The sequence below is a fragment of the Diospyros lotus genome, chromosome 14, assembly GCF_014633365.1.
Source record: "Diospyros lotus cultivar Yz01 chromosome 14, ASM1463336v1, whole genome shotgun sequence".
Classification (NCBI taxonomy): Eukaryota; Viridiplantae; Streptophyta; class Magnoliopsida; order Ericales; family Ebenaceae; genus Diospyros; species Diospyros lotus.
In genome coordinates, this window is record NC_068351.1 from 4,631,634 (window position 1) to 4,659,081 (window position 27,448).

Here is a 27,448-nt window from a genome sequence, read left to right on the forward strand (position 1 = left end):
ATTTTGTGGGAAATTGGTAACCGGACCAAACTATCTATCAAGAATAACCGAACTGAACTGACCAATTCAATTCAGTTAGTTCGGGTTACGCGAAATTTTGCACACCCCTAGCAATTGAGCAAGACATCAATTTTTTTCCTTTAGGAGAAAATAATTTGCCACCGTGAAGTATGCCACTAACCTTATAGCTAAAATAATCAAAACACCAAAATATTGTTTTTTTTTAAATTTACAACTTGTGCAATTTTCTTCTATTGTTTTTAATGGCACAGAGATAGTTGTGTTAATTATACAGCAGAGGCCTAAACAAAAGTCAAGCCGTTCTTTTATATCTCGTCCTCCATCAGCATCATTACCACCACCAGATAATTGTCTCTATTGCTGTTTCCTTCTTTTTCATCAGTGAAATGTGAAAGTTTTGCGTGCCCAGTTTCTAGTGTGTACATATAGTTCATGATTACTCCAAACCACAAACTTCAAAGCTAAGTACTAATCCAACTAATCAAAACCTAGAGAAATTGAAAAATCCCAAAGCAAAACAGTAGTTAAAGCATATTTTTTAAAGAGACTTTTAGCCAAAAGGAGGATGCTTTGTGTTAGTAAGTTTTAATATATCAGTACCTTTTTGTACTTTCTACCTCATTACTTCTTCTATGTGATTGTCTGTTTGGCATTGTTATGCTTTTTAAGCACAACAGCTTTTTATCATCGTTTTTCAAAAAGCACCATTTAGTAAGGTATTGTTGTGCTTTTAAAACACAGTTTCTTCTTCCAAAAAAAGTAGGTTAAGCTGCTTTTAAGCAAAAGCAAGGGACTCCTTGCTTTTTATAAAAAGCACAACAGATTTTAATGGGACCCACAATCATTAATAGTATTTACTTTTATAACCATTATATGTCTTTATAATTATGCTACCTTACAAAGTAACTATTTAATATCTTAATATCTTTTTTAGTCATTTTACTAATCTAGAACACAACAATAAAATGTTAACCAAACACTTATTGCTTGCTTTTAACATTGAAAGAATAGGTTAGGGGAATGGAAAACTCTTCCACCGTGAATAATTCATTGATATGTAAGACTTATATACACAAAACTCCTAAAAAATCTCCTAATTCTTCTTCTATTTTATAGGAGTAGATTACAACACTTTAGCTACCTAATTTACAGATTTAGATTAGCAAGAATCTGGATAATCAAAGACTGATTTATCCTCATTCCTCATTCTTTCTTATCTTTTTTGTGGTTATCTTGATCTGCACAATCATGCCCATCATTCTTCCTTATATCCTTCCAACACTCCCCCTCAAGCTAGTAAATAAATGTCAAATCAATCCCAGCTCACTTCTAAGTGATTCAAAACCTTGTTTTTGCATTGCTTTAGTCAAGATATCTGCTTCTTGATCTTCAATAGGAACATAAGTGAGTCTTATGTCTCCTTCCATCTCTTGCTTAACAAAATGCCTATCAATTCTGACATGTTCCATCCAGTCATGTTGTATTGGGTTGTTTACAATGCTAATAGCTGACTTGCTGTCATTGTAAAAAAGTTTAGGAGAGGAAATAGGCATAAATAGATCTTTCATCAGCCTTTCTATCCATATTATTTCACAAATCCCTTGAGCAATAGCTCGATACTCAACTTTTGCACTACTTCGAGCAACCACTTGTTACTTCTTGCTTCTCCATGTTACTAGGTTTTCGCCCAACTTGATACAATACCCTAATGTGGATCTACTATCAGCAATAGAACCTGTCCAATCAGAATCTGCATAGCTAATAATTCCTTTATCCTGATTTTTCTTGAACAGCAGCCCCTTCCCAGGTGTTCCTTTGAGATACCTGAGAATACGGTAACCTGCTTCAAGATGTCTTTTAGTTGGTGAATGCATGTATTAGCTAATAATACTTATAGCATAGACAATATCCGGCCTAATGTGAGATAGGTAAATGAGCTTCCCTACTAGACGCTAAAATCTCCCTTTATCAACCTGATATCCTTCTTTCTCTTCTTTATTCTTCCAATTGGGCTCTAGATGAGTGCTTGCAGGCTTACACCTGAGCTTGCCTGTTTCTTTTAGCAAGTCTAGGGTGTACTTCATTTGTGATATGAAAATATCCTCCTTGCTTTTAGCAACTTCCAAGCCTAAGAAATATCTCAGTTCTCCCAGTTCTTTTACTTCAAATGCCTCCCTTAGTTGATGCTTCAAATTCTCAATCTCTTGTGTGTTATTTTCGGTGATGATTATGTCATCTACAAAGACTATTAAGATAGCCCTCCTTCCATCAGATTCCATCTTTGTAAAAAGAGTGTGATCAACCAGCCCTTGTTTATATCCAAGTTGGTTTAGAGTACCACTAAACCTCTTAAACCATGCCCTTAAGGCCATATAAAGATTTTTTCAACCTGCATACATTTCCTCTTGTGTCTTCTCCTTCAAATCCAAGTGGTATCGCCATATAAATTTCTTTCTCTAACTCTCCATTTAAGAAGGCATTCTTAATGTCTAATTGAAGTAGTCTCCAGTCTAAGTTCACTGCTAAAGATAGTAATACCCAAATAGAGTTGAGCTTAGCCACTGGTGCAAATGTTTCCTCATAGTCAAGGTCTTGAGTTTGAGTAAAACCTTGAACTACAAGTCTTGCCTTGTACCTGTCAATACTTCCATCTGATTTGTACTTTCACGATAAACACTCACTTGTTGCCTACTATATTCTTCCCATCTGGAAGTCTCACTATCTCCCAAGTATCATTTTAATCTAGGGCTTTCATCTCTTCCATGACTACTACCTTCCACTTCCCCTCCTGTAGTGCATGATAAATGTCTTTAGGAAGAACCACATCATCGATACTAGCTGTGAAAGATTTGAACTGAGGGGATAATTTTGAGTATCCCATAAAATTTGAAATAGGGTGTTTGGTGCAAGATCTTACCCCTTTCCTTAGAGCAATTAGGATATTGAGATCATACTCTTCACTCCCTTCTTTGTCTTCCTCCTTGTTAAGAGCCTCAACATCTCTTATAATTGCGTCTTCTGGACTTATCCTTGGTTCAGAAAATATGGTTGGTTGAGGGTCACGAAGCCTTCTTGAGTAAACCATCAATGGCGGTTTACTTTGAACCTGATCATCCTCCCAAATTTGGTTTTCCTTATTCTCTCCCCTTTATGGTTTTGGACTGGAGAAATAGGTGTTTGACAGCATTCAGGTATAGGTTGAGATGGTTCAAAATTAGGACTAGGCGTAGGTAATGAAGTGAAACAATCTGGAGTAGGCATCATTGGGTCCCAATGGTGTTCTGGTTCAATTATGTTCCCTTGTTGAGAATGATTATGAAAGAATGGTTGATTCTCAATAAAAGATACATCATAAGAAACAATGAATTTTCGAGTAATTGGGTTGTAGCATTTCTACCCCTGCTAAGTAGGAGAGTAGCCTACAAAAATAGAAATAGGTGTAGGTAATGAAGTGGAACAATCTGAAGTAGGCATCATTGGGTCCCAATGGTGTTTTGGTTCAGTTATGTTCCCTTGCTGAGAAAGATTTATCAAAGGTTGTCTCGAGTATATGGTATAAGAAAAAGATGATGGTAGTAGCAGTGAATGATGGCAGTTTGCTAGAGTTCTTTTTTAAAGATTTTAGTTAGAAGTTGTAACCTAAACTGTAATTAGTTATAGTTTGGGGGTTAAACTGTAAATATCTAATAATATTCATTGGGATATCCACCCACTATTATAAATAGAAGGCAAGGGGTAGCAAATGAAGAGAGAGTTCTCATTTTTCTGTTTGTAACGAGTGCTGATTGTTTCTGAGAGAAATGTTAGGGCTGTTAGCTTTGTAATCTTGGGGGGAAAACAATTGGGGTGCTCGGGAATAGAAGGGAGAGAAGAGCCACTACTGTACTGATCGATTTCTAGAAATAAAGACTGCTCTCGGGAGGATCTTAGAGGCTGGATATAGTGCTAATTCAATTGGCATGAACCAAGATAAAAGTTTGTCTTCTTATATGGTTTGAATGTTTCTTTCTTGTTTTGTTCTTACTTAAATTCTGTTCTTTATTGACTGTTTGTGTTGTGGTGTGTTGGGCTGTGAGTTGTGAGTGTTTGGAGGGGTGTTTGATCAGTTTCTTGGAGGGTTTTAAGGCTGCTAGTGCTCCCTATTTATAACAAGATTCTGAAAGAATAGTTTATTCTCAATAAAAGATACATCATAACAAACAATGAATTTTTGAGTAATTGGGTTGTAGCATTTCTACCCCTGCTAAGTAGGAGAGTAGCCCACAAAAATGCACTTGAGTGCCTTAGGATCCAATTTGGATTGAATGGGTTGATTCTTGTGTACAAAGGCAATACATCCAAACACCTTAGGAGTAAAAGAGTTTAAGGATTGAATGGGTTCGTTCTCGTGTACAAAGGCAGTACATTCAAACACCTTAGGAGTAAGAGAGTTTTAAGACTTGAGTATGATGAGGGAAAGATTCAAGAAAGACATTTAGGAGAGTCTTAAACTTTAGAATTTTTTAGGGAAGTCAATTGATGAGATAAGTATATGTAAGTATAACTTCTTTCTAATAAGAATTTGGGACTAAATGAGTGAACATTAGGGCCCTGGCTATCTCATAGAGGTGACGATTCTTTATTTCAGCTATCCTGTTTTGTTGGGGGTTGTAAGGACATGAGCTTTGGTGAATGATACCATGCTCAATTAAATACTGATTAAATTCATTTGAAAATATTTTCGGCCATTATCAGTCCTCAATACATGAATTGGTGTTTGAAATACATCATGCACCATTCGATGAAACCTTTTGAACACAAGATAGGCTTCAGATTTATCTTTCATTAGGAAAACCCAATTAACTCTCGTATGGTCATTTATGAAAGTGATAAACCATTGAGTATTAGTCAGATTTGGAGTTATGGCTGGTCCCCAAATGTCACTATGCACCAAGTGAAAAGGTTTTGCAAGAATACAATGTTCACAATAGAAATTTGGGATTTTATTTCTAGAAAGAGAAGGATGTAAAATCCTAAGATAATTAAAACTAGGATGTCCTAAACGTTGATGCCAAAGCATTATTTCGGAATCTGAAACAGTAGATAAATAAGATTGAATAGCTGGCCTAAATGCAGTAGAATGATCAAGTCTTGGAGTTTGATAAGAGTCCTATTTTCTCCTCAACATTGCTAATCATCTTACCCGATGATGGGTATTGAAAAACACAATAAGATTGGAAAAATGTCACTGAACAGCCCTTTTCCTTAGTTAATTTACTAACTGATAACAAATTACACTTTAAATCAGGTACATATAGTACTGATTTTAGAGTTAATCTTGCTATACAAGATGTTAATTTTCCTTTTGCAAAGGATGTTGTTCCATCAGCCATAAAAACAATAATGTCTTGATCACAAGGTTCATAATTGGGCAATATATTAAGGGAACTTGTCACGTGATCTGATGCTCTAGTGTCTATGATCCAACAGCTTGTAGAATAATTTTTGGAGATAAGAGAGTATTTAGCATTTTACCTTGTTTTGCTAGGGCTACCATCGAATTAGAATTATTTTGAATTTTTAGACTTAATCACCTTGGTTTGGCTTAACAACTACTATAAAACTTCCAACTGGTCTACTGTTAGGGTGATGTTTGTTGGATTTCCCTTTTCAGCCTCCACCATGTAGGTAGATTGTCCTCCCTTCCTTTGATTCCTTGGCTTCTAGTTTGTTGGCCTTCCATAAATCTTCCAGCAAGTTTCTCTAGTGTGATAAGGTTTATTGTAGTGGTCACACCACTATTTCTCCTTTTGAGGCTCTCCTTTAGTTGTGGTAAGTATTTTCCCTCAAGAAATATTCAAGGTTGAGTTTGGAGTATAGACCTCACTGTTAGAGTGCCCTAAACCTAATAACATCACCTTCTTCTTGCTTTCTTCTCTTCTTACTTCTACAAATACCTCTGTCATGGATGGAAAAGGCTTTGTCCCGAGTAGCCTTCCTCTTACTTCATCTAGGTCTAAGTTTAGACCATGTAGGAAGTCAAAAACTCTCTCCTTCTCCACCATCTTGTTATATTTCATTCCATCAGCAAAACACTCCCATATAATCTCATAAAACAAATCCATCTCTTGCCACAATTCTATTAGGGTATTATAGTACTCAATAATTGAATTTGTACCTTGTCTTGTGGTTCAAATAAGTGACCGGATCTGGAAGCATTAGGCTGTATTTTCCAGATCTGAATAAATTTCTTGGACTGCCTTCCATATTTTACTAGTTGTCTTGTAAAATAGGTAGGTCCTTCCAATCTTTGGTTCCATGGAATTAACCAACCAACCCATAACAATGGCATTCTCGGCCTCCCATATGCCATAGGTTGTTGACTCGGGACTAGGCTTTGAAACTGCACCGGTTAGATAGCCTACCTTTCCCTTTCCTCGAACTACTAATAAGACTAATTGGGACCATTCTCTGAAATTGGTTCCATTCAGCTTGCATTGAGTGATCTGGAGAGAGTGGCTTTCAATGGTTGTAGGAACAATCGGAACTTGATTCTCCTTCATTGGAGGAGGATTAGTTGTAGAAGTCTCACTAGTTGTTTGTTTTTCAGCCATATCATGGACTTTGAGACTCCTCTATGTAGTAGGAAACAAAAGATCAGGTGCCACAAGGACATGGCTCTGATACCATAAAAGAATAGGTTAGGGGAATGGTAAACTCTTCCGCCGTGAATAATTCATTGATATGTAAGATTTATATACACAAAACTCCTAAAAAATATCCTGATTCTTCTCCTATTTTATAGGAGTAGATTACAACACTTTAGCTACCTAATTTACAGATTTAGATTAGCAAGAATCTGGATAATCAAAGACTGATTTATCCTCATTCTTTCTTATCCTTTTTGTGGTTATCTTGATCTGCACAGCCGTGCCCTTCATTCTTCCTTATCTCCTTCCAACAAACATTAATAAGCACGGCACAACATCCAGTTACCAAACACTACTTTATCAACATTACTTTCAAAGAACAGCACAGCACACCACAACACAGCAATACCGAATGGGGCCAAATATTCACTGTTCACAGCTTTGGTTGTACTTTCTTCTTCTTCCTTTTTCCTAATATCTAGTTTTATTTTTCCGTTTAGATTGTTCTGTAACTTCTGTTATTCAGTTGAGGTTTTTTATTTTATCTTTTTATTTTTCTGGTTGCTTTTCTTACTAATACAGCTCTATGAAACTAATTTTTATGCCATTATGCAACTAATTGTTTATTTATTCTTATTACATTTCAGTTTGAACATCAATTTGATACTGAAAATCAATTTGATTATGAGGATCGAGAAATGAGTATAATGTGTAATTTTTAACACAAAATTGAGAAGTTACTCTGATTTAAAAATTCTTGTAGTTTATTATGTTTGCAAATTGTATTTCATTTTCACTTGCTCTTCATTTTATGAATTTGACTGCCTATGTTGAATTTTGAAACAATGCTTTTTGTTAATGTATAGACAGTAATTTACAACAACAACAATATATCTAGCCTTTATCCCACTATGTGGGGTCGGCTACATGAATTCTAGACTTCCATGTATTTCTGTCTTTTATCATATCCTCATTTAGATCCATATATTTCATATCAAATTTTAATGTCTCTCCCAAAGTCTTCTTGGGTCTACCTCTTTCTGTGACTAATTGTTCCATTTCATCAACTCTCCTCACAGGAGCGTCTCTTAGTCTCCTTCTCACATGACCAAACCATCTTAGTCTAGTCTCTCTCATCTCCTCCTCGATTGGCACTACTCCTACCTTATTACGAATAACTTCATTTCTAATTTTATCCTTTCTTATATGTCCGCACATCCATCTTAACATTCTCATCTCCGCTACACTCGTCTTTTGCTCATGCTGATATTTAACTGCCCAACATTCTGAGCCATACAGCAAGACTGGTCTTATAGCTGTCCTATAAAATTTTTCTTTCAATTTTAATGGGATTTTACCATCACATAACACCCCCAATGCATTTCTCCATTTTAGCCAACCTGCCTTAATTCTATGTACGACATACTCGTGGATTTCTCCATCTTTTTGAATCACTGATCCCAAATATCGAAAATGGTCTTTTCTTTGTAAGATTTGGTCTTCTAATTTTATTATAACATCATCCACTCTTGCATTTTTGCTAAATTTGCATTCCATATATTCTGTTTTCTTTCTACTTAATTTAAATCCTTTAGATTCTAAATTGTTTCTCCACAACTCACGCTTAGTGTTCACTCCTTCTTTTGTTTCATCCACCAACACTATATCGTCTGCAAATAGCATACACCATAACACATCTATCTGAATATCTTTAGTGAGTTCATCCATTACTAGGGCAAATAAGTATGGACTTAGTGCAGAACCTTGATGCAGTCCTATTGTAGTTGTAAATGGTTCAGTATCCCCTCCACATGTTCTGACCCTTGTCTCTACACCATGATACATGTCCTTAAGGGCTTGTATATAGGCTATTTTGACTCCTTTCTTCTCTAAAACCCTCCATAATACTTCTCTAGGGACCCTATCATAGGCCTTTTCTAGATCTATAAACACCATATGTAGGTCCTTCTGATGATCTCGATACCTTTCCATTAGACGCCTCAGTAAATATATAGCTTCTATTGTTGACCTACCAGGCATGAAACCAAACTGATTTTCTGACACCTTTGTTTCCTTTCTGAGCCTCTGCTCTATTACTCTCTCCCAGAGTTTCATGGTATGACTCATTAACTTAATTCCTCTATAATTTTCACAGTTTTAAACATCTCCTTTGTTCTTGTATATAGGAACCAAAGTACTCTTCCTCCACTCATCTGGCATCTTTTTTGATTTAAGGATGGCGTTAAATAGTTGCGTTAGCCCGGAGATGCCCTCTTCTCCCATGCATTTCCATGCTTCTATTGGTATATTATCCGGTCCCACTGTCTTATGATTTTTCATCTTTTTTAATGCTTGCCTTATTTCATTTGAACTTATGCGTCGATAGAATGTGTAGCTCACATTCCCTTCAGAGTTACTAAGATGTCCCAACCTAACTCTTGTGTCACCACCATCATTGAATAATTTTGTGAAATACTCCTTCCATCTCTCCTTAATCGCTCCCTCATTTACTAAAACATTTTGATTGTCATCTTTTATGCATTTCACTTGATTTAAATCCCGTGTTTTTCTTTCTCTTGCTTTAGCTAATTTATATATATCCCTTTCTCCATCTTTTGTATCAAGTCGTTTATATAGATTCTCATATGCTTTTGATCTTGCTTCACTAACAGCTCTTTTTGCTGCCTTTTTTGCTTCTTTATAATTTTTTTGATTTTCTTCATTGTTGCATTGATATACCGCCTTATTGCAAGTTTTCTTATTTTTAATTTTCAATTGTACCTCTTCATTCCACCACCAAGACTCCTTAAGGTTAGGGGCTCTACCATTTGTCTCTCTAAGGACTACATTTGCCGTGCTTCTCAGAGCATTAGCCATTTCTTTCCACATTTGGTTTGTTTGTCTTTCTCCATTCCATTCCCTTCTACCCCTTAATTTTTCTTTGAAGATTAGTTGTTTCTCCCCTTTTAAATTCCACCACCTGATTCTTGGATTTTGTTTTATGTGATTTTTTCTCTTCCAGTTTCTTACTTGGACGTCAAGTACTAAAGTCTATGTTGAGTAGTCAAACACTCTCCCGATATCACCTTACAATTCCTACAACATAACCGATCCTCTTGACTCATGAGGAAGTAATCTATTTGGACGTCAAGTACTAAAGTCTTGATTTTTTCTCTTCCAGTTTCTTACTTGGACGTCAAGTACTAAAGTCTATGTTGAGTAGTCAAACACTCTCCCGATATCACCTTACAATTCCTACAACATAACCGATCCTCTTGACTCATGAGGAAGTAATCTATTTGGGTGCTTGAGGTGATATTTTTATATGTGATTAAGTGTTCGTCCCGTTTTTTGAACCTAGTATTGGTTATAATGAGCCCATATGCCATAGCAAAATCTAGGATAGATTTACCCTCATTATTAATTTCCCCAAATCCATACCCTCCGTGTACCTCTCTATATCCGTTTCCGTCTCTACCCACGTACCCATTTAGGTCACCTCCTATAATCACTTTCTCTCCTCTTGGTATCATTTGTATGAGTCCCTTTAGGTCCTCCCAGAATTTTGCTTTTATCTCATCACCTAACCCCGCTTGTGATGCATATGTACTAAAGATATTCATAGTCATTCTTCCTAGACTAATCTTCACCATAATAATCCTATCCCCTATTCTCTTTACATCCACTACCTCATCTATTAAGCTTTTATCCATAATAATCCCCACTCCATTTTTCGCTCGATCAGTTCCTGTGTACCATATTTTATATCCAGCTTCTGATAAAGTTTTCGCTTTTTTCCCTACCCATCTCGTCTCTTGAAGGCACATAATATTAATTTTTCTCCTAATCATCACATCCACCACTTCCATAGCTTTGCCTGTTAATGTTCCTATGTTCCATGACCCAATCCTTAATCTATGATTTTGTTTTTGGCCTTGACTTTGGATTTGATTTTGTTTTTGGCCTTGACTTTGAATTTGATTTTGTTTTTGATTTTGATTTTGGTTTTGGTTTTGATTTTGGTTTTGATTTTGGACTAGCTTCTTTACCCACATCCGTCCAAGCAAATGCGGGAACCCTTGCTCATTTATCACTACATCCGGGCGCCGATGCAGCGGCTCTAGCTCACTTGTCACTATACGGGGACAGTGTAGCGCGTCGCTATGAAGGGTTACGCCCACGCCCAAACGATTTTTCATAATTTGTCTAGAGTTCATGTTTTGGATCCGACTAAATTTTACGTTGGCTGTCGGCTACCTAACACAACCCTCCTCCTTTATCCGGGCTTGGGACCGGCAGTGGATTATTTGTATTATAGTGTTGATTATTTGTCATTCATGATTGTATGAGTTTGCATTTACCTCTTTATAGTTACATGTTGAAAATAATGGGGTAAAAGTATTTCACACACGTTGAATAAATGTGCCTTGCGTCTATAAGGCGCATGCCTGCTCCTAGTGCCTCAACTCCAAGCACTCTTTGTGCCTCAGTGCACCTTTGGTAATTATGCTCCTAACAAAATTAACTACCTTTAGTTTCTGTTATTTGTTCAAGAAAAACAGAAAAGCACATCTCAGCATCCTCTTCTTTTAAATGCTGTTCTAGTTATTTATTAGGTTGCTCTGTGAAACAATTCACACATGTGATCCAAATTTCTGGCAACATTACAGTCAGGATTTTTAGGTCTAAATATAAGCAAAGCCAAAATAAAACTTCATAAGGATAAATAGATTTGTTTAAGCAGAATTAAAACAGAAATTTGAAAATTGCAGAAAGAACCTTGCAATACATAAGTGAAGCAAAACTAACCTTGGCTCCAGGTGCCCACTCTCTATATGTAATTCCTGCAGCACTGGAAAAACAATTTACACAAAATCAACAACTGAGATATTTTTTCTACCATCAAATGACCATTTTGTGGAAAAAAAAAAGCTTCAATACAGAAATAAGGAACAAAGCAAGGTTCCACTCCACATAGACTACAACTGGATTCTTGTTTTGAGAAAATACAGGCTTACCAACAAACAATTAGACCACAATGCATTTTAACATAGGATATGGGCTTATCAAGAACATCATAATGCTTACAATGAAACACAATACAAAAAGGAGCACAGAATCCTTTTGTTGATACCAACACAGTAGCAATAAATTAAGAGATTTTCCATCTGTGTCTCCACACTATGCCCTATGAAATGTATTCAGCAACCTGCTGGGTGCTTGTCTGGCCGAAGGATGAATGAAGCAGACAGGAGGAGAGAAACTGCAAGGGAGAAACAACATTTTTGGGACAGTTGGAGAGAGCATTGAATAAGGTAAAACAGACATTTTGTCAAGTCACAAGATGAGTCCATTGTTGTTTTTCGGTGAAACTATCTGTCAGATCTTCGGATCTGACAAGGGGGTTGTTTAGGAAGAATTGGGAATTAAAGGGACTTTGAAGAGAGAATTCAGACAGAAAGGGAGGGAAACAGCAAGAAAGAGGGAGAAAGTGAGAGGGGGAGGGGGGGGACATAACAGAGAAGGATTTAATTCATTTCTCAACATGTGTTCCCTCCTCTAGCTATGGCTTATTTATAGCCTAGCAATACATCTATCCAGAATGTACAATCTGGTAAAGCACAACCACTATAACAACCACCTACAATCAACAAGCATAAGAGAAAAATCACAATTACTGCCCTGCCCCTAGTAACGTGACAAATACCCCCTCCCTTGAAACATTTCTTGTCCCCAAGAAATGTCAAAAGCTGGCTATAGATCCACAGATCAACCAATTCCATCCTTCACTGCCTAGTTTATTCTTCTTTCTTTCTTTCTCATTTGCATTTCCTCGTGGAGAAATTGAAGTGTAGCAGTGTTCGCGACCATTGAATGTTCCTTCTCCACCTCAGTTCTGTCTTCAAACTCAACAGCCTGTATAGAGTGCAGCTGAGACTCTGGAATCCCTTTTTGTAATAATTTCTGCAACATTTTATTGGTGATCACCTTGCACTCACGGGTTTCTGCTTTGAGAACACCCCTTCATCGTCTTCTTCCTTTTCTTCTTCTAATCCTTCCATGTGCTCCCCAAGCGGAATTCTCCGATACAAACTCCGTTTGTTCCTCCGTTTCTAGAGGGTCAAGGGCACGTTGCCAGATTCTTGACCCTGTCAAAATCGAAACCGAGGTGGACCTTGGAGGGAAGTCCACCAACAAGCTTGCATTAGGCAATCGTGAGAACAAACTCAATATAGTGCTTAATTGTTGGCCAAACCCAAAGAATTCTTCTCTGAGGCTCCCGACGACATCCACTTGAAGGTTACCAACCACTACCTTAACACCAGTAACCTCCTCTCTAGTGGCCAAGTTGTCTGCCCTACCTTGATTCAACTCCTCCTTAGTTTGGCGAAGGCCTAACTCCATCATATACAACTTATCCTCCAACTATTCTTGATTTTGGAGAAGCCCCATCTTTAGAGCATCCAAGCAAGTCTCCAATTGCTTCATTCGAGTGCCCTATGCCATCTTCGACTCTATCGATCACGCTTTAGGTTAGAACGTGTACCAAGGATTGAGATCTGATCGACAGGTGAATAACGAGTTCCAATTACCAATTCCAATAACGATCATGATAAATTCCAATCATCCAGAATTGCTTCTCACCAGAATCTGAATCTCCTTCAACAGCCGAAAATCGCCTGGCTCTGATCTGCAATTACCATCTCCTCCAATCTGCACTCGCCACTAATTAGGACTATCAATGGCTGCGACTTAGCACTCCCTCAAATCAATCCGATCACTGAATCCTCTGCAACTAATCGCGATCCCTATTGCTACAAGATCGCTCGGATCTGCCCTAGCTTGCGCCTCCCTATCACCACAATCACCATCCAGTGGCTAGAGGACCACTGGCTCTGATACCAATTGTTAGATCTTCGGATTTGGCAAGGGAGTTGTTTAGGAAGAATTGGGAATTAGAGGGAATTTGGAGAGAGAATTCAAATGGAAAAGGAGGGAAACAGCAAGAAAAAGGGAGAAAGTTTGAGAGAAAGAGAGAGATAACAAAAAAGGATTCAATTCATTTCTCAACATGTGTTCCCTTCTCTAGCTATGGCTTACTTATAGCCTAGCAGATAAAGCACAACCACTATAACAACTAAGTACAATCAACAAGCATAAGAGAAAAAAACACAATTATTGCCCTACCCCAAGGAACGTGACACTATCATTATCCATTGTTCTTTAAGATGTAACTAACAGTAGTCTTGATTATTGAATTGATTTTGAGTTTATTGATTGAGTGTTTGTGTTCTTGTTTGTGTTTCTACAGCAAATAATTGATGTAGGACAGAAGAGTAAATATTAGGAATTAGTTTTTTTTTTTTTTATTTCTTTTGTTTATTTCGTATTTTAGTTTGTTTCTTAGTTTCTTTTGTTTCCATTAGTAGAATCCAAGTTAGGTTGGCACTAAGGAATCCTAATTAGGAAAGGATTATAGCCAGATAGCTATTAGTTGCCAATAAATAGTTCTTTACTTAGGATGTAATTTACAATAGTTTTTGATTATTGAATTGATTTGATTTGATATGTTCATGCTTCTTAGTGGAGCATTCAGGTGGTAAATACCAACATGTCAATTGAACTGTTATTTAATTTAACACCCCACTCCCCTCCTTTGGGGTTTAATCCTGATGCATCCTGAGTGCATGGTACCACCCTAGGACAACAGATTTGATAGTAAGCTCCCATTTTTAATGGTTACTTCCATTAGAACATAAATTATTTTGGTTAAAACATCTCATGCTTTCAAACCAACAAGATTATGACATCTTAAAATGGCCTGAGTATTCCATATTCAAAATGGCCTGTAATTTTGGAGTGCAGTAAATAAACATCATGGTCATATGTATAGAAATTATGGCTCCTGGTTTTTTCTTACCCACTTTTCCTTCAGAATCACATTTTCATTTGTACCATTCATCATGTTTTTAGTAAATTTTTGCCAAAAATAAAGAATGAAGACAATGAGTAGTGGCTATAAGACTTTGTATTTATATGCTTAACATACTCATAGACAACAACGTATATGAAATAAAATAACACAATAAAAAAGGTGTAGAATCAGCAAGGAATAGAATTCTAAAAACAAATATACCTGCTAGTGAAACCAAACTTCTCATACCCACGAGAAAACACTTCTAAACCACCTTCATACTTGTCAATTGCCTCTCGCATTCTTCTATAATGTGCATATCTGCAGGCAGATGGGTGTAAAAAAATATCAGGCTGATAATTCTTTGGTATTAATTTTTTAATATTTCCCCATATGAGGGATTAAAGCTTCTGATTGTTGTTGTACAAAATAAGAAAGACATGTACAAGCCATGCAACCTTTAGATGTTGAATTTATTTATACAAAAGCCATCATCTGATGTATATAAAAGTAGAAATATCTATATACACCATGTTTGTAGACATATATATACACAGACCCATGCAATTTTGACCATATACAAACAATCATGCAAGCCCATGATGGCATAAAATACATGCAAAGAGAAGGAAAAGAAACATCTTCAAACAGGGAACAATTGGAAGTTTCATTACAAGCAGAACATATTTATAGCAGATAAAACAAAGGCTGGAGGATCAAAATTGTGATTGTCTGCAGAAAATTCAGCTTAAAGGTTCAGACAATAGATCTTCCCTAAAGAGGCCATCCAACCAGTGATATTAGGTCAAATACAGCACCAAGAGTAACACTACCAGTTAACTGACCCATTGATGGGGCAGCAGGGGCATGATTCAATTGGAAAGTTAAAGGAACAAATCCTGCAAACTGCTCAGAACTCATTCCACCTCACTTTAGCTTCTCCAATTTTCTATTAGATTTGGATAATAAAAAGATAAATCCTAAGAAGCACAGGCATGTCACCAAAGACAATGCGCGGTTACTATGCACCTTACAAACACAGACAAACATGGGACCGCTTTTACTGCCTAAAAATCAGGCTCCTAAAGTTATTTATTAAAAGCATTTCTCTCATATCACTTAAGTTGGTTTAATAACTAAAACAAAAAAGTACCAAAATATATTAACTTTGGAGCATGGTGGGATTCAGCTACTTGGGCTGGAAAGTTGCTGAAATGGTTGCTTTTTTAGGACGATAAATCTACAGTTTAAAAACTGTCTTAAGTGCCCTTAAAAAGGTGCATTACAGTGCCCTACACTTGTGGTTCAAAAGGCTGGTAGTATAATTGGAAAGCCAAGGAACTGGTCATTGGACTTGAGAGATAAGGTTAGTGACTGATTTTCCGAACTATTCTGCTGTTGTAAACTGGTGAAATAGTGTTTATTTCAGTCCATAATAGATACCAAAGGTAGTTAGAGATGATGCAGGAGCAGTTTTTTAGTTATTAGTGTTTTTATTTTATTTTTATTAGTTTAATTATGCTTAGTATTTAAGTTACTAGGTTTTAAATACTTTTTTATTTATTAGTTTTAATAAGTAGTCATGTGACTATTAAAAAAAAAAAGATTCATTAGATTAGATGGATTCCTATGTGATCAAGGATTAGTAATCTAGTATATAAGTAGTCTTTTAAGAGACTTTGTAGGCAGCCATTCTATTCTATTGAAGATTGTCTCGAGTTAGTGATAGGATTACGTGTAATGTTTTGTATGCGGTTATGGGGTAGTTGACATGCGGGTGGCACCCTTGCAATATTAGTTATTAGTGGAGGGCAAATCCAATAATATCCTAACCAGCCCTAGGAAATATCACCCTATTTTCTATAAATAGGACAGAGGGGGCTGAGGGTCGATCTATCGCATATTCTCTTTTTGTTTTCATGAGAGCCAAGGGAGTGAGAAGGCTATAAGTTAGAATAGTCTTATTCATTCTTGGAAAAACTTGTATCGTGAGAGAGAAAGAAGGAAAGTCTTATACTGTTATCCATCAAAAAGAAGGTTGTTAGGTGGTGGTTTCAAGGCTGGATGTAGCGCCATTCACGTGGCATGCACCAAGATAAAATTTTGTCTCCTCATGTGGTTTGCGTGTTTCATTTCGTGTTCTGTTTCTTGTTTAAATTATGTTCTTTATTAATTGTTTGTGTTGTGGTGTGTTGGATGGTGAGTTGTGAGTGATTGTGAGGGGTGTTTAATCGGTTTCTTGAGGATTAAAGGTTGTCAGTGCTCCCAATTTATAACAAATTGCTATCAAAGCCGGGTCTCTCATCAAGAACTTAGAATTTTATCACATACCCGCAAGAATGGCTCTTATAGCCTCTATCGCACGGTATGATGGCCAAAACAATCTTGGCCTATGGAAGATGATGATGAGAGCTCTGTTGGGAAATCTTGGATTGGAGGAAGCCTTAGAGGCTAAAAAGCCTATGCTTGAAACCCTAACTAAAGTCCAGAAAAAGGAAATCAGGGATAGGAGGATAGAGACCAACAAAAGAGCCTTTAACACCCTTATTCTAAGCCTAAGAGACAAAGTCTTGTGGAAGGTGTCAAAGATGACAACCGTGGAGGAGCTTTGGAATAGGTTAGATACACTCTACATGACTAAAACCCTCTCTAACCGGTTGTACTTGAAAACACAATTTTTTCTTTCAAGATGAGTGAAGGTCAAAGGTCACAAGATCATATGGACAGTTTTAATAAATAAACTGTGTTTGGATCTTGAGAATATAAATATTAGGTATGAAGATGAGGATAAGGCTTTGGTCTTATTGCACTCTCTTCCTAAGTCTTATGAGACCTTTGTAGATATCTTGAAGCATAGAAGAGATAACCTGACCCAAGAAGACGTGATAGGAGCTTTGAATTCCAAGGATTTACAACACATGGTAGAGTCCCAAAAAATCTGCCATAGAAGCTTTGGCAGTGAACTCTAGAACAGAAAAAAGAGACCCTAGGTTAAAAGTTAGGTCTCGGTCTAAGTCTAGGAGTGGCAAGAGAGAGGTTAAATGCTTTCATTGCCATGAAGAAGGGCATATGAAGAAGGCCTGCCCAAATAGAAAGAAAGAATCCCAAGAGAGAACCAGCCCCGAATGTTCAAACACCATGTGTTGTTTTGGCTATGAGAGGGCGGATGTCCTATAGTTTTTCTAGGTATGCAGGAAAAGTAGCATAGGTCCTACGTTTAGGGTGTACCTCTCATAGGAAATGGGTGTTTACCCATAGAGACATGGTGGAAGGGGAAAATGTTTGTCTAGGCAACAAATTAAGGTCAAGTGAATTAGAGATGGGAGAAATTAGGATGCATGGTGGAGCTGTTCCAAATTTTAGAAGCTGTAAATTTATACCTGTTTAATCATAAACCTAATTTCCCTAGGAGAATTAGATAGAAAAAGGTATTCTCCTATAGAGGAGAATTGGAGTCCTAAGAAGCTGCATAAGAATCTCTTAAAGAGATGGAAGCAACCCTCAAGAATGGAGATTATGTGGTGCATGCTTGCATTTATATGTGGATAAGCTGCAGCCACTAAAGGATAGCCTATGATAAGGTTAGGCTGTGTCATTTGTTGAGGATGGCTCACAATGGTGTGCAAGGACTAAGAAAGGTATCTAACGTTAGGGATATTAGGGAGAGGAAATTTTGCAGGTGTAAGGGAATAGGAACCATATAGTTTGGTAAGGTCACCAAAGTAGAAGTCTCCAAAACAGACTTTGTATATGTCAAAAGCCCATTAGAGATCAGTTTCTACGATATAGGGGGACCTATCTAGGCCTTGTCTCATGGTGGAGCTAGGTGAGGTGAACCTAGTGGAAATGGTGTGCCCCTAAGGAATTTCCAAGCATATATGAGCTTGCTGGAATTGAGTATGAGCTTGCTGGAAATTGCTTCTAGTGTGAAGGGTTAGGTGTTGTGGAGTTGTCAAATAGGTATGCCTAGGTCTTCTAAAGCTAAGGGAACTTACCTATGAGGGAAAACTCTATCAATAGGACATGAAATTAGCTAAAGCTAAGGGCAAGGGATGGAATCTGGAATGCCGTGTAAAGAAAAACAGCAAGGAGAATCCTTTGGGAATGTCCGAAACTAGCCTATGAACCAGGGTACAGCAATAAGGAAATCTGGAAAAAAAAATTCTCATTCTCATTGTGTAAGCATGGGCTGGATTGTGAGAGCGAGAAAGCTAGTGTTCAAGATAGCTTTGGCTCTTGCAATGAGGGTCCTTGTGAACAGTGAGGGGAAATGGTGTGTACAAGTGTTATCTTGTATGGTGTAGCCATTGTTGATCAAAGTCCAGACTAAGCAAGGAAAGGGAAATAGAATCATCAAGCTGATAATGAACAAGGGAGTAGAAGGTTTAGAGCGTTGCATAGGACGAGGAATAGATAGAACCACAATAAAGTATTAGTGAGGTATGGAATGTTGGGTTTGAAGGATGCTTAGGCTCTGGTTTGAGTGCTAAGGAATAGGCTGAAAAATGGAACCTTTCGTATAAGAAGAGGTGAAGCATTCTTGTCCAAATGAATGGCATGGAGCCATGTAAATTTGGGGAGAATCTTGGACTTGGGTGGAAGATCCCATAGGTTAAATGTGTGGAGTGTTGCGTAAGTGTCTATTTGTAAGTTAAGGAAATGCTGGAGATGGGAAAGCCTACGTAAGTGTCTATTTGTAAGTTAAGGAAATGCTGGAGATGGGAAAGCCTACGGAGAAAGGCTAGGCAAATGGCCATCAGGTATGACAGCTCATAAAGGCGTAACTTTGGATCAAATAGGTATCACGAACAGCTAATTATCCATGTGAAAACTAAGGGGAAAGTGATCTTATAGTGTAGCCAAGAAATAAGAGGCTAGAGGGAAAGGTAAGTAAGGATTGGTTGCTTAGAAGGTCTCTCTAGGTATGATAGTAATTCTTTAGGTAAGATATAAGATTGAAAGAGTCCAAAAGAGTTAAAATTGAGTTGAGTGCACGAGGAAGCTGTGAGTATTCCAATGGTATGCCTAGTGAAATGTAAGGAAACTTCTTTGGAAATTTGTCCATGAGGACTCTCAAGGTGTAGCTAAGAACTTAGGTCAGTGTTTGAGAGTGTAGGATAAAGGAGAAGCTGGAAATTCTAAGGCATAGAGGTTGGAATAGGAATTGGACAGCTTATGGCAGCCTAGGATTACCCAAACTTAAACATACTCTGTTAAGTTGATAGATAGAGGAGAATTAAAAGAAAAAGATGAGCAGCTTTTAAGTTTAAAACAAACATGAGAGGCAGGACAGTGGTAAAGCCTAAAGACCGGTTTTGGGAAGTTAGGAGTAAGTCTAGCAATGTTAAGTCCAATCTAAGTATGGTGCACTATTGATGTGATGCCGTGTAAAAATTTGGAACCTTTGGGATTAAGGAATAACATTGAGTATAGATTTGGTTTATGGTGGAGTGTACCTAGATGAAAAGCCATGTATTTTTTTTAGGGGGTATAGATTGCGGTTTGTACAGCAGAAACCCTAAAGGTGATGCCAAGTTGGGATAGTCAATGGGCAGATCAAATTGGTTTAGAATTTAGTCCCACCATGGAGAGATCAATCATATTGATGTCAGGAATATATTCATTAGGAAAACCCCTTGAGAAGGAGGAATAAATCCTAATTAAAGTTGCATGTAAAGGATATGCAGCTGGAAGTATTGTCCAAAGTGATCCATTGATGAAAATTATAGCATGGTTTTGATGTTCTTAATGTTTGCTGATATTGATTGTTTTGATGGTCAGGTTATCACGTGGGAAACCAGAGGAAGAGCAAGCCAAAGGTTTTGATGGATGAAGATGGAAGGTGTGAAGCTTAGGAAATAAACCTAGCTTTTAAAATGTATAAAACCACCTAATTAAATTCATAGACTATACACCTATATATATATATACAAATACAATGGGCCATGGGGCTCTATCATGGGATTAACCCTAGACTATAACCATATAACTCTCCCCCTCAAGCTGGAGCATATATATCATATGCGCCAAGCTTGCTACAAATATACTCAATTCGAGGACCCCTGAGAGACTTAGTGAAAACATCTGCTAACTGGTCATTGGAATTGACAAAATCTGTGGTAATACAACCAGATAAAATCTTCTCTCGAATGAAGTAACAATCTATCTCGATATGTTTGGTCCTCTCATAAAAGACTGGATTGGAAGCAATATGTAATAAAGCTTGATTGTCGCAAATTAATCTCATATGTGATATCTCCCCAAACTTGAGCTCCTGAAGCAATTGTTTTAACCAGATAAATTCACATGTTGCCAAGGCCATAGCACGATATTCTGCTTCGGCACTCGACTTAGCAACAACCTCCTGCTTCTTACTTTTTCAAGATATTAGGTTTCCTCCAACTAGAGCACAATATCCTGAAGTAGACCGTCAGTCAGAAGGAGAACCTGCCCAATCAGCATCAGAATATCCGACTACTCGAGTATGACCTCTGTCCTCATACAATAGTCCTCTACCTGGAGCTCCCTTAATATACTTGAGAATCCGGACTACCGCATCCCAGTGGCTATCACAAGGAGACTGTAAAAACTGACTGACAACACTGACTGAGAAAGAAATATCTGGGCGAGTGATAGTGAGATAATTAAGTTTTCCGACTAGCCTGCGGTATCTTCCAGGATCAGCAAAAGGCTCTCCCTGTCCTGGTAAGAGCTTTACATTAGGGTCGATAGGAGAATCTATATGTTTACAATCAAGCATCCCAATTTCTCCCAGAATGTCTAACACATACTTCCATTGAGAAATAACAATACCAGAACTGGACTAAGCAACTTCTATGCTAAGAAAGTATTTAAGTAACCCCCAAATCCTTAGTCTGAAAATGATGGAAAAGATGTTTCTTCAACTGAATAATACCATCATGATCATCACCGGTAATAACAATATCATCCACATAGACAACCAAATATATACACCTCCCATGTGATGTGTGTTTATAAAAAATCGAATGATCAGACTCACTATGAGTCATACCAAAGTCTTGAATGACAGCACTGAAACAACCAAACCAGACTCGAGGAGACTGCTTCAACCCATATAGTGAGCGACGGAGTTTACAAACCTACCCAGACTCCCCCTGAGCAACAAACTCAGGAGGTTGCTTCATATAAATCTCCTCCTGAAGCTCACCATGTAAGAAGGCATTCTTAATGTCCAGTTGATACAATGGTCGGTGGCGCATAGCTGCTATAGAGAGAAACAAACGCACAGATGACATCTTAGCAACAAGGGAAAAAGTGTCACCATAGTCAAGACCATAAACCTGAGTATACCCTTTGGCAACCAAACGAGCCTTGAGGCGATCAACCTGCCCATCAAGACCCACCTTGACAGTATAGATCCACCGATAGCAGACAAGAGATTTCCCTGGGGGTAAAGGACCAAATCCCAAGTACCATTGGAATGCAAAGCAGTCATCTCATCCACCATTGCTTGTCGCCACCCCGGATCAGAAAGTGCCTCACTAACAGTCTTAGGTACTGAAACAGAGGATAAGGAAGACACAAAAGCACAAAAAGGAGACGAGAGACGGTGATAGCTAAGAAAATTATAAATGGGATGAGGATTGCAAGAAGAACGGGTACCTTTCCGAAGGACAATAGGAAGCAAATCCTCAGAAGGCAAGACCGCGGCAGGTGGAGAGACTGGAGCAGGATGTGAGGCAGCAGGAGTCGCTGAGGTAGTAAGAGATGCTGGAGAAGGCGCAGCAGCAACATCTCCACCAGGAGGAGACCGAGGCTGATGACGCTGATGATAAACCTGCAATGGGGTAGAAGAAGGAATAGGGAGAATAGGAGCAGGAGGACTCGTGGGAAGAGGGATGGCCTTAGAAATGGGTTAACACTCGGAATGAGGTGAAGAGTAGAAAGGAGACGACTCAAAAAAGGTAACATCCGCCGAAAGAAAATAGCGGCGAGTGTCAAGAGAATAACACTAATAACCCTTCTGAAGGCGAGAGTAACCAAGAAAAATGCACTTGATGGACCGAGCAAACAATTTATCATGACTAGGAGACAAATTATGGACAAAACAGATACAACCAAAGACACGTGGAGGAAGAATATATAATGGTTGATCAGGAAACAAGAGAGTGAGAAATCTGGTGTTGAAGAACCGATAAGAGCATCCTGTTAATGAGATAGCAAGCAGCAAGGACAACTTCAGCCCAAAAGCGAAAGGGGACATGATGATGTAGAATAAGAGTGCGAGCAGTTTCAATCAAATGTCTGTTTTTACGCTCAGCAACTCCATTCTGCTGTGGTGTATATGCACAAGACGACTGATGCAAGATCCCCTGAGAAGACATAAAGGTAGTAAAGGGAATAGAAAAATACTCAGGGGCATTGTCACTACGCAATACTTGGACAGAGGTATGAAATTGCGTTTTGATTTTAGCACAAAAGGATTCAAAAATTGAGAATAACTCAGAACAATTTTTTATTAAATATAACCATGTGCAACGAGAATAATCGTCGATAAACGTTACAACATATTGAAAACCCAAAATAGACACGACATGACTAGGACCCCAGACATCAGAATGAACTAAAGCAAATGGGGACACAGCCCGATTATTGACACGCTTTGGAAAAGAAGTGCGAGATTGTTTTCCAAGTTGACAAGACTCACAATGAAAAGACGACAAACTAGATAAACTGGGGATCATCTTCTGAAACTTAGCCAAACTAGGATGTCCCAAACGATTGTGGAGAAGAGCAGGAGATTCAACCACCGAGCAAGCAATAGGCGATGCAAGAAGGTTGAGATGACAGAGACCCTACGACTCACATCCGACGCCAATCATCTGTCTCGTATTGCGATCCTAGATAGTAACAAAATAATCATCAGAGGTGATAGAACAATTTAAGGCACGCGTAAGTTTACTAACAGAGACAAGATTAAAGGGACAATGAGGAAGATAAAGGACATAATCTAAAGGCAGAGAAGGTAAGGGTTTGGCAGTGCCAATAGCTTTAGCAACTGCTTTGGACCCATAGGCTAATGTTACAGAAGGTAAAGAAATAGAATTAGTAAAATGAGAGAACAAATGGGGATTACCAGAGATATGGTTAGAAGCACCTGAGTCCAGGACCCATGGTCCCAAAGAGGATGACTGAGCGAGACAGGCAGTGAAATCACTAAAGTGGGCGACAGAAGCAACTGTGTATGAGGTTTGCTGGGACGTCTTATACTTGAGATACTCATCATAGTCAGCCCCAGTGAGAAGGACAGATTGCGGTGGATGACCATCAAAAGACTCAGATGGAGAACCATCAGCATGAGCAACATTAACACGAGGAGGGCGGCCATGCAACTTATAACACTGTTCCTTAGTATGCCCCCACTTGTGACAATAGTTACACTTGGGACGTTTTCCCTGAGTACCACGATCTCCGCCCTGTTCGCCACTATTCTGAACCTGAGAAGCCATGACTGAATGATCACCTGCAGAAGAAGGAGGCATCGTAGGAACAGATGAAACCCGAAGAAGACGAGAATACACTTCATCCATAGTAGGTACAGTAGGACTAGCAAGAATCTGATCACGAACAGGAGCAAGCTTAGGACCAATGGCAACAAGAGTACACACCATAAAGAACGTATCCCGCTGAGCTAGATCCTCTGCAGCAGTCTTACCAGCAAGTAACAAGGAGTTAAATTCAGCTTTAATAGAGATCATCCGACCAAGAAAATCAGGAAGAGTCAAACCCTGTTGTCGTAAATTGAGTAGATTAGACACCACTGAATACAGACGTTGAATGTCATTAGTGTATAATGCCTTGGCCTGAGCCCACAATTCACAGCACGTGGTATAGTTAGTATAGATCGGATGAAGAGAGGGATCAATTGATTGCCACAAGAGACTGCACAACAGAGCATCAGCTCTCTGCCACTCGGGTTTGTTTATGGTCACATTCTCGGCCTTGGTAGTTAGATGATCCTGTAAGCCTTGACCCATACACCATAGTTCAACCGCCTTCGACCAAGAGATATAATTGGAACTACCCATCAACTTCTCAATAGCAATAGTTGGAGAGGGAGACAAAATACCAGAAAATGAGCTAGATTTACTAGTACCAGCCATGTTGGATAAAAGGGAGCCCTACAAGATCAACAGATCTGAAACCAAAGGGTCAAATAAACCAAAAAATAAAGGTTGGATGATCTAGCACAGAGAACAGGTACGCTGGAGCGACGGTAGATGGCGGATGCCGGTGATCGGCGGCCGCGGATGGCAACGAAACCACCTGGGCTGGGATGGACTGAAGTAGGTGAGTCCAATGGTGAAGACGGCGTTGCAATCGGAGCACTGGTGAGAGAGATCGGAGCAAAAACGTCTCCGTGAATAGTGTGAGAGAGGCGGCACGTGGCGGCGGCAACGGCGACGATCCTCCGGGGTCAACAGATCGGAGGCCGGTGAACACAATGGCGGTGGTGGTGTGCGTGATCGGTGGCCAGACGGTGAAGACCTACAGCTGACCAGTAGCGCGCATGGTAGAAACGCAATAGGCGGCGACGGTGGTGGCACGACAGGCTGCGGCGGTCGATGGCGACGCGATCGACGGTGTTCGTCGATGATGTGGGCGGCGGCGGCTAGGGTTTGTATGGTGGCTGCTAGGGTTTGTATTAAAAGCTAGGGTTTGTGTTTTGGCTCTGATACCATGTGAAGCTTAGGAAATAAACCTAGCTTTTAATATGTATAAAACCACTTAATTAAATCCATAGACTATACACCTATATATATACAAATACAATGGGTCATGGGCCATGGGCTCTATCATAGGATTAACCCTAGACTATAACCATATAACTCAACAGAATATATCACACTCAAGACAATGGTGGAGATTTGTTGAAGATTGTCTCGAGTTAGTGATAAGATTACGTGCAATGTTTTGTATGTGGTTATGGGGTAGTTAACAAGAGGGTGGTACTCTTGTAATATTAGTTATTAGTGGAGGGCAAATTCGGTAATATCATAACCAGCCTTAGGAAATATCACCCTATTTTCTATAAATAGGACAGAGGGCTAAGGGTCGATCTATCGCATGTTCTCTTTCTGTTTTCAAGAGAGCCAAGGGAGTGAGAAGGCTGTGAGTTAGAAAAATCTTGTTCATTCTTGGAAAAGCTTGTATCGTGGGAGAGAGAAAGAGGGAAACTCTTGCACTGTTATCCATCAATAAAGAAGGTTGCTAGGTGGTGGTTTCAAAGCTGGATGTAGTGTCATTCACGTGGTTCAAATAAAGAAGGTTGCTAGGTGGTGGTTTCAAAGCTGGATGTAGTGTCATTCACGTGGCATGAACCAGGATAAAATTATGTCTCCTCATGTGGTTTGCGTGTTTCATTTCTTGTTTTGTTTCTTGTTTAAATTCTATTCTTTATTAACTGCTTGTGTTGTGGTGTGTTAGTCGATGAGTTGTGAGTGATTGTGAGGGGTGTTTGATCGGTTTCTTGAGAGGATTAAAAGCTATCAGTGCTCTCAATTTATAACATATTCTATTTCTATTTCAACCTTGAGGATTTCTTAAACCCTAATTTTAAGATCGTCATTCCGGAATTGATCTTAGACTGTTTTTGCCAATTTTTACACTTGTTTTGTTGATCATTCCTCCCATACTGCACCAAGAGAGGGTTTGGAATGAAGAGAACACAAAATGGTTAAAGAAGACTTGAGTCTCCAACAAATAAACGGGTCGAAATTCTCCTAGAATTGCCGCTTAGCTATGGGCTGTTTATAGGCCATGGAGATTGCAGGACTTTGGGTCTGTTTGAGCTTTAGAGTGTTGGGCTCAGTTGCAAAGAAAGGGCTTAGGATTTGGGATTGTTTTAGAATTAAAGAGAATGGGTGACTTGGGCTTAAGGTGAGGCCCAAGAGAAATTACAAATTGGGCCTAAAAACTGCTGAAAAACCTGTAGCCCACTTTAAAAGAACTCGAGCCCAATAAGATTTAATTTTGGCCCAACTAAAAAAAAAGTATATCGTGAACCATGGGTGTAGTTGAGGCCCAACAAGATGATCCAAGTGGATAACCCAAGGTGGATGTATAATCTAATTAGGGTAAGTGTGAAACCCTAGTATGGTCAGGTTAACCTTGGATGGGTGGAACAATTAAATAAATAAGAACTAGATAATAAAAGAATTACCCAAATTTTGTAAATAACAGTGGCACACCTGGGGGGAAGGGTCATTGCAACACTTGTGCCCCCAAATCTTTCAGGTGAGTCTACCATTTTCAAAATAAAAAGAGCACACACTTGGTTGTGTGTGAGAGAAATCGGACAAAAGGAACTTACTACAAATGCTTGCACTAGTTCATTGCCAAGAAATAGTGATAAAATAGATGAATCGGAAGTTCCTTTACTAGAAAACTACTTCCGTCAAACTTATTGAAACATAAATTATTGAAACATAAAGGATTAATTTATACACGTGATCTCCTAAAATATAGGACTAGATAATTTCCTACTTTTTAGGTATAGATTACAACAACAATAATCTCTAATTTTAGGAGAAATAAGAATTAGAATTTCTCTTATGATAGAGAATATCTTTATCTCTTTAAGCTGGTCACGATCTCTTATCTTCTCGGTTACTTTTCCTTTATTTTCTCCAACACTCCCCCTCAAGCTAGTGAATAGATATTTATCATTCCCATCTTGTCTCTAATGGATTCAAACCCTTGCTTATTCATGGCTTTAGTAAGGATATCTCTCTCTTGATTCTTGGTAGGTATATAGGTTAGGCTTACCTCTCCTCTATCTATTTCTTCCTTGACAAAATGCCAATCGATCCTTACATGTTTCATCCGGTCATGTTGGACC

At 38.5% G+C, this 27,448-nt stretch overlaps 1 protein-coding gene across 3 annotated transcripts in view; it reads right to left on the reverse strand.

Moving 5' to 3' along the window:
- LOC127790235 (1,4-alpha-glucan-branching enzyme 1, chloroplastic/amyloplastic-like) overlaps positions 1-27,448 on the reverse strand; it is a 93,096-nt gene that overhangs the window by 50,947 nt on the left and 14,701 nt on the right. For all 3 annotated transcript variants that reach the window (XM_052319569.1, XM_052319568.1, XM_052319570.1), the window contains exons 4-5: positions 14,788-14,886; positions 11,460-11,502 (exon numbers count right to left, since the gene is read on the reverse strand). In XM_052319569.1, the coding sequence (XP_052175529.1) occupies positions 11,460-11,502; positions 14,788-14,886 (142 nt within the window). The remainder of the gene's footprint in view (positions 1-11,459; positions 11,503-14,787; positions 14,887-27,448) is intronic.